Genomic DNA, 7,281 nt, shown 5'->3' with positions numbered 1-7,281 from the left:
TGAATACGGTGAATTGAATATAATGTATAATAGTGAATATTTGTGAATCAAGTACAATGTATACAATCAAATTGAATAGAACGGTATACACCCTATTTTCTTGATTTTTCGTTGATTGAATACAACTGAATTCAATATAGTGAAATTGAATACAATTCAATATTGCGCTTTCCGTTATTAAACACCCGTAATCACTATTTTTAGGCGGATTACCTCACTGTATTTATAAATACATTCGCGCGAATACATGGAATTCATAATTAAACATATGTAATCCCTATGTTTTTGCCTCATTGTATTTATAAATACAGTCACGTGAATATATGGAATACAAAACAATAGCAGCGAAATTTATGTAGAATTGATTTTGTTTGATTTTGTTGAGTTATATTAGGAGTGTATCACGTTAATTGATCCTCTGATCCTCTTTCCGTTATTAGACAGCTGGACAGACCTATTTTTAAGTTAATAGCCACAAAACAATAGTGATTTCTCAAAATTTCTCTAAAATTTACTATGTTTAAGAAGAAAAAAAAAAGAAGCGAAAACCCAATCCTAAGCAGCGGCCCAATTTTCTGTCCAATTTTGGTTCTATTTTGGTCTTCTTTTCTCCTCTTCCTAATTCAACAAGGAACTAAACCCTAGTATATATACTTCCCTCATATACTGCTACATCCACATGCATATATTAATATTTAATAGTTACATATACAAAACTAACTCAAAACACATACGTATCAGTCTTTATCACCCATCTGTCCAGGTATATCAACTTGCCTCTCATGATCATAATTTGATTTATATATATATATATATATATATATATATATATATATATATATATATATATATTGAAAACGTTCTTAATGTGTGTATAATTATATTATTTTATGTTTAAGCATGTGTTTTTGAGATGTGTTGAATTGTGATGGTGTTAGATTTCAATTACAAAGTTGTTCCCATGTCTTATTTTTTAATTTTTGCAAATTTGAATTGAACTGGAGTTGGGGGTACGTTAATGTTGCGGAGTATACTACATGTTAAAAGACACATTACCTAGTTTTGGAATGAAATTGGCCCAATATTTATTTTAATGACGCGATGTCAGGGCGAGCTTGCACGCACCTCCAGTTCCACCGGGTAGTTTGCTACCTCCCACCAGGGTAACTTTTGCCACCAAAGCTTAGGCACATGGGAAGAAATTACCTACTTAGTATTTTTTGTCTTTGCTGGACTTTGAACCTAAGACCTCATGACTCGAGTATTGTTAAAAACTTATATAAATGATTCATAATAACCGACCTGACTAGTTCGAGATTGAGGTGTTGATTCTTTCTTTATAATTATAACGATAACGTAGCATGTGTTTTTGAGAAGTGTTGAATTGTCGATGTTGTTGGACTTCAAATACAAGTGATTCCAATGTCTTATTTTTATTTTTTCAAATATTAACTGAACTTGATTTGGTTTGTAAATTGCTACCTTTTCTTTTACTAGATGTTTAAAGCAGTGGCAAAGCCAGGATTTTCATTAAGGGGAGTCAATATAAAAAAATCAACTCACCAAGAAATCAAGGGGTGGCATTATATAGTATATATACATATTTTTTAAAAAATTACCGAGCAATTCAGTGTAATTTTTCGGCGAAGGGGTGTGACACCCCCTTTGGTGCATGTGGCTCCGCCACTGGGTAAAAGACAAATTATCTAGGCTGGCCAGAGTATTGTTGGAATAGAATAAATGATTCATATAGCAGACTCCAACTAGTTCGAGATTGAGGTTTAGTAGATTGGTTGATCGATTGCTCAGTTAATATTTTGGAGTAGATTTTCTAATTTGCTGTTTTTATTAATGGATGTTAAAGGACAAATTATTTGATTTTCAAAGGAATTAGTTGATTAATTTACTGATTGATCAATTTGATAGACGAGCCTGCTACAATGGGGGGTAGATTGTTTAATTTGTTATAGTTGGCTGGTCTTCTGATGTACAGTTTAATGTGAATATGATTATAATGTTTTTTTTTTTTTTTTTTTTCAATTTGGAATTAGGGATTTGGAGGTTTGATCATGCTTGCAGTTGTTCTCGGACTAGTACATCAGTCGAAACCACAAGTAAAATTCAATGGGGGGAAAGAAGCCTACAGTCCGCGAAGAAGAGAGCATTATATCTTCCAAGCAGGGTGGTGGTGGAGGGAAGTTAAAGAAGAAGAATATGGTGATTGATGATGATGAATACTCTATGGCGACTGAAATTTCTGACGAGCCTACGATTCAGGAAGAGCAAGTAGCACCAACATTGGCATTTGGCAAGAGAAAAAGTAAAAAGGGGAAGAAAAGGGTAGCTAGCGTGTCTAGTTACGGAGTGGGTGGTGATAGTGACCAAGAGGCTGAAAGTGTTGCCTCGTCGAAGCCGGGGAAGAGCAGTGCAAGATTGTTTACTACATCTGTGTTTCACACTATAGATGATGAGGATAACGAAGATGGGCAGCTATCTGAGGATGATGAAGATCCAGCACTTGCCTTTACCGGGAAGGGTAATGGCATTTCTTTTAGAGCTAATCTTCTTGACGAAGAAAGTGATGCAGATACGTCTGTTAAGTTGGAGGCAAAGGCAATTGAAGGAGATGATGCACAAGAAGTTATATTTTCAGGTAAAAAGAAGTCATCTAAGAAGAAGAATAAAAATGCATTTAGTACAACGGACGTTGATGTAGGAAATGACTTGTCGAATGTTGCTGATCAAGACCAAGCTAGCGTAGGGGTTAATAGGGAAGAAGCTGATGACAATAGAGGCAAAAAGCAGGCAACAGATGTGTCCGGAACTTCAAAGAACAAAGCCAAGAAAAAGAAGGGTGGGCGTACTGCTCAACCAGATGAGGATGAGATCGACAAGATTCTGGCAGAGATAGGTGAAGGGCAACCTACATCTACACCTGCTCATGCTTCTCTTCGACAAAAAGAGAAAAGTCAATTGCAGTCTCAACTAGGAGATGATTCACAAGAGAAGGAAGCAGTTGAGGAAGGAACTCTGGAGTCTGCTGCGGCAAAGAAGAAGAAAAAGAAGAAGGAGAAGGAAAAAGAGAAAAAGGCAGCTGCAGCTGCCTCTATCATGGAAGAAAAGCAGGAAGAAACAAGGAATGATACTAAAGGAAAATTGGCAGATAAAAAACAGTCGAAACAGGTTAGGGAGATGCAAGAGAGACTTAAGAAAATGAAGGAAGCTGAAGAAAGGAAGAAGAAGGAAGAAGAGGAAAGGTTAAGGAAAGAAGAAGAAGAACGACATCGACAGGAAGAACTTGAAAGACTTGAAGAGGAGAAGAAGCGCTTGAAAAAGGAGAAGGAGAAGGAAAAGCTCTTGAAGAAGAAACAAGAGGGGAAATTGCTTACAGGAAAGCAAAAGGAAGAAGCTCGAAGGTTAGAAGCAATGAGAAAGCAATTTCTAGCTAATGGCGGGGATTTGCCACTCTCAACTGGCGAGAGTACAAAAGAGGCAACCAAACGGCCTATTTACCAAAAAAAGAAGTCAAAGCCACAAGCTCAGGCTAATGGAAAAAACCAGGAAGAGTCTGTTGAAAGAACAGAAGTGCAAGAACATCAGCAAGACATTGTCTCTGAGGTTGAGTCCATGGAATCTGAGAAGGTTAAGGATATGAATTCAGACAGTATAGAGAAGAAGTCAAAAATAGCTGCTGCTGAAGAGAATGGAGTTGAAGAAGAGGAAGATGATGAAGAATGGGATGCGAAAAGTTGGGATGATGCCGATCTTAAATTGCCTGGCAAGAGTGCTTTTGAAGATGAAGAGATAGATTCACATCCGCAACCTATCATTAAGAAAGAGATTAAGGCTGCAAGGTCAGCTGCTAGTGATGCAGGGCCTCTGTCTGTTGCTGCCAAGTCCGTGATTCCTAGTCTAAAAGTTGCAGCAAGTGTACCAGCTGTCACTAAGAATGATGGAAGTAAGACGAGGGAGCCTGAGGTTGGGATTGCAGTGGCAGGAACAGAAAAATGTGGTGCTTCTTCTAGCCAGAGTGAATACAATCTCCGGTCTCCTATTTCCTGTATCATGGGCCATGTCGATGCTGGTAAAACAAAGCTCCTTGACTGCATACGAGGCACTAATGTTCAAGAAGGTGAAGCTGGAGGGATTACGCAGCAGATAGGTGCAACTTATTTTCCAGCTGAGAATATACGCGAGAGAACTAAGGAACTTAGAGCTGATGCTACACTGAGGGTCCCTGGATTGTTGGTCATTGACACACCTGGACATGAATCATTCACTAATCTGCGGTCTAGAGGTTCATGTTTATGTGATATTGCAATTTTGGTCGTAGACATTATGCATGGGTTAGAACCGCAGACAATCGAGTCACTTAATCTTCTAAAGATGAGGAATACAGAATTTATTGTTGCTTTGAACAAGGTGAGGTTTATTAGAGTATTCTGATAGTTGATGGTTTATTTGAATTTTGATTTTGTTCTTTTCTTTGTAGTTCTTATTTTGTTTCTTTTTTCGATTTTACTCGATACAGGTAGATCGGCTTTATGGATGGAAAGTGTGCCGCAATGCACCTATTGTGAAGGCAATGAAGCAACAGTCCAAAGATGTTCACTTTGAATTTAATACGAGGCTTACTCAGGTCATTTATAACCGCTGTCATCTCAATTCAACGTTTCCTCTCTTTGTGCAACCTCATCTCAACAAGCTTTTATTCAATTGTTGCAGGTCATTACCCAGTTCAAGGAACAAGGTATAAATACCGAATTATACTATAAAAACAAAGAAATGGGAAAGGATACTTTTAGCATTGTACCTACTAGTGCAATCAGGTGTGTGCGTGTATACACTTTATCCCATTTTTTCTTTTGCTGGATTATGCTTTTCTGCAGCACTCCTATAAGACTTTTGATTTAGCTAATTATTCGACTATGGATTTGATGTTAACAGTGGTGAAGGTATTCCTGACTTATTGTTATTACTGGTGCAATGGACACAAAAGACAATGGTTGGGAGACTAACTTACAGCAATGAAGTCCAAGTATGTTTTTCACATACTGCTGTCAGTTTACTTACATGGAGATGGTGAATATTTTATGATTGACTATTGTTACTCTACTGCAGTGTACTGTTTTGGAGGTTAAGGTTGTTGAAGGCCAGGGAACAACCATTGATGTGGTATTGGTCAATGGTGTGCTACATGAAGGAGATCAAATAGTTGTTTGTGGCATGCAGGTAGGCTTCTATTATTTCTTTTTGTTATGGTAAGATCCTTGGTAATTGTGGATGTCTGATGTTAAAGTTTTTCTTCTTTTCCTATCCTGTTCTTGGTGTAGGACCCTATTGTCACCTCAATTCGAGCGTTATTGACGCCTGACCCAATGAAGGAACTTCGAGTAAAGGTATGAAACTATGTGTTCCTTGGCCGTAGAAGATTTCTCTGTATCGAAAAAAAAAAACACTATGTGTTCCTTTATGCATTCTCTGTTAGCTTCCTTTTGAGTTGAAATATTCTTTAACCTCAGTTCAATATGTGCCCAAGCAGTTTGTCATTGTTGAAATATGAAAAGAAAAGAGAAAAATTTGGAGGGGGGTAGTTGGGGGATAGGTATAAAAGAATTGGGTCCTTTTTCCCCTGCAATATAATCATATTTGTTTTTTCTTGAACTCCGTTAAGTCTAAATAGTCATGGACTCATTGTGGTGCGACTTTTGTGCTTTGATTGTGAAAACTGGTTTGCAGATGTTTAAACATAGATATTTCCATCATGACTGCTTCGTTAGTAATACTGGTGTAGCGTTTATGCCAGTAATATCTGAAATCTGTATCTCAAGATCTTCTTGGTTGCAAACCAAATATCTCTTGGTTGCTAACTAATTATGTCCCTAATTGCTAAATTTGTCAAATGAAAAGTAGAAGGTTGACTATATTGCAGAGGGTTTAGCTCAAGTTAGAGATGGCTGTCTCTGCATGTTGCGTTCGTAGAGTCTGTGTTTTTTCGCTTCTCCTATTGGTGATAAGACTTGCTAGGTATTGGTGATTGGATCTTTGATTTTGAGTTGTGTAAATCTTTTCACACCTCCGGACGCAATGCTGTTGCGCTCCTAAGGTGCTTCTAAATTGCTGATATAAAACCCTCAAGTTAGAGATGGCTGTCTCTGCATGTTGCGTTCATAGAGTCTGTGTTTTTTCGCTTCTCCTATTGGTGATAAGACTTGCTAGGTATTGGTGATTGGATCTTTGATTTTGAGTTGTGTAAATCTTTTCACACCTCTGGACGCAATGCTGTTGTGCTCCTAAGGTGCTTCTAAATTGCTGATATAGTTGCAGAACTTGGAGTTTCCACTTCAGACTTTCTCCGTATATATTTGGGTAGACAAGAAGTATATGGGTCTCAGATCTATTTCTCCAATACCAATTGCCCCTTCTACCCTTGGTTTGTCCGCAATCAGTAAATCCACCTATTCTAGTTAAACTTTCAGAACATAGGATAAAAGTCAATATATGTTGCTTATTTCCGAGTATATTTTTCAGTAATTTGACGTTGTGCATGGAATATTAAAAGAACTCTCGAGAATGAAGTCTTTTTTTTTTTTTTGTAACTTTTAACATATGTTGTCGGCGTCGAGAATGAATTCATTGTCTTCATGTTAAATTGTCATATGAAGTAATGATGAAGGATTTATTTTCTCGTAATATTCTGTTTCAGGGTTCATATATGCAGCACAAAGATATCAAGGCTGCACGGGGAATAAAGATCAATGCTCAGGTAATGTCATTTGCTTTTAAATGTGTGTTCTTTACTTCTTTCTATTTAAGTTATGTTTTTTGGTCACGTTCAGAGCTTGGAAAGGTTACTGGGTAAGAAAACTGGTGCACCGGAGCAAATATGTTGAGTGATTTGTTTTGCATGGATATGATGCCTGTAATTTGGAACCGCTGTTATTTTAGGAATTAGGATTAGACGATATTATATCTTGGAGCCTAAGTTGCTTTCCTTTCTTTTAAAAAGAAGAAATTGTATATTTTCCCAATCATAATTGGGATAGAGGAGGGGATTTACTGGATATTGGTTAGAAGCTTGTTTACTTCTAAAACGAGCAACTTTATAAGGATTTTGGAGGATGCTTAAATTGCACTAAGAAATGGTCGGCGAAAGAGTCCTTTCTTTCACGTTTCATTGCTTCCTTTTCTACTGGTTTTCTTTTGTCCATAAATAAATCTACAACAAAATTTGTTATGAAAAATTTTGCTGGAAAATGAGAATATTATCGCAGTTAGGGC

General features: G+C 37.2%; 1 protein-coding gene across 2 annotated transcripts in view; it reads left to right on the top strand.

Annotated features, from left to right (window-relative positions):
• Positions 634-7,281, top strand: part of LOC109225423 (eukaryotic translation initiation factor 5B-like) — a 9,592-nt gene continuing 2,944 nt past the window's right edge. Inside the window, exons 1-8 of one of the 2 annotated variants that reach the window (XM_019390078.1) lie at positions 634-763; positions 2,052-4,422; positions 4,532-4,639; positions 4,726-4,829; positions 4,948-5,038; positions 5,122-5,232; positions 5,334-5,399; positions 6,707-6,766. In XM_019390078.1, coding sequence (XP_019245623.1) covers positions 2,125-4,422; positions 4,532-4,639; positions 4,726-4,829; positions 4,948-5,038; positions 5,122-5,232; positions 5,334-5,399; positions 6,707-6,766 — 2,838 coding nt within the window. In that variant the 5' untranslated portion in view covers positions 634-763; positions 2,052-2,124. Of the gene's footprint in view, positions 764-906; positions 1,164-2,051; positions 4,423-4,531; positions 4,640-4,725; positions 4,830-4,947; positions 5,039-5,121; positions 5,233-5,333; positions 5,400-6,706; positions 6,767-7,281 lie in introns of those variants that run through there. The other variant, XM_019390080.1, reaches the window with a different exon arrangement.

The sequence above is a fragment of the Nicotiana attenuata genome, chromosome 5, assembly GCF_001879085.1.
Source record: "Nicotiana attenuata strain UT chromosome 5, NIATTr2, whole genome shotgun sequence".
NCBI classification, from domain to species: Eukaryota; Viridiplantae; Streptophyta; class Magnoliopsida; order Solanales; family Solanaceae; genus Nicotiana; species Nicotiana attenuata.
Note: the sequence above shows the minus strand (reverse complement) of the source record. Positions and strands in the feature narration are given on the sequence as shown.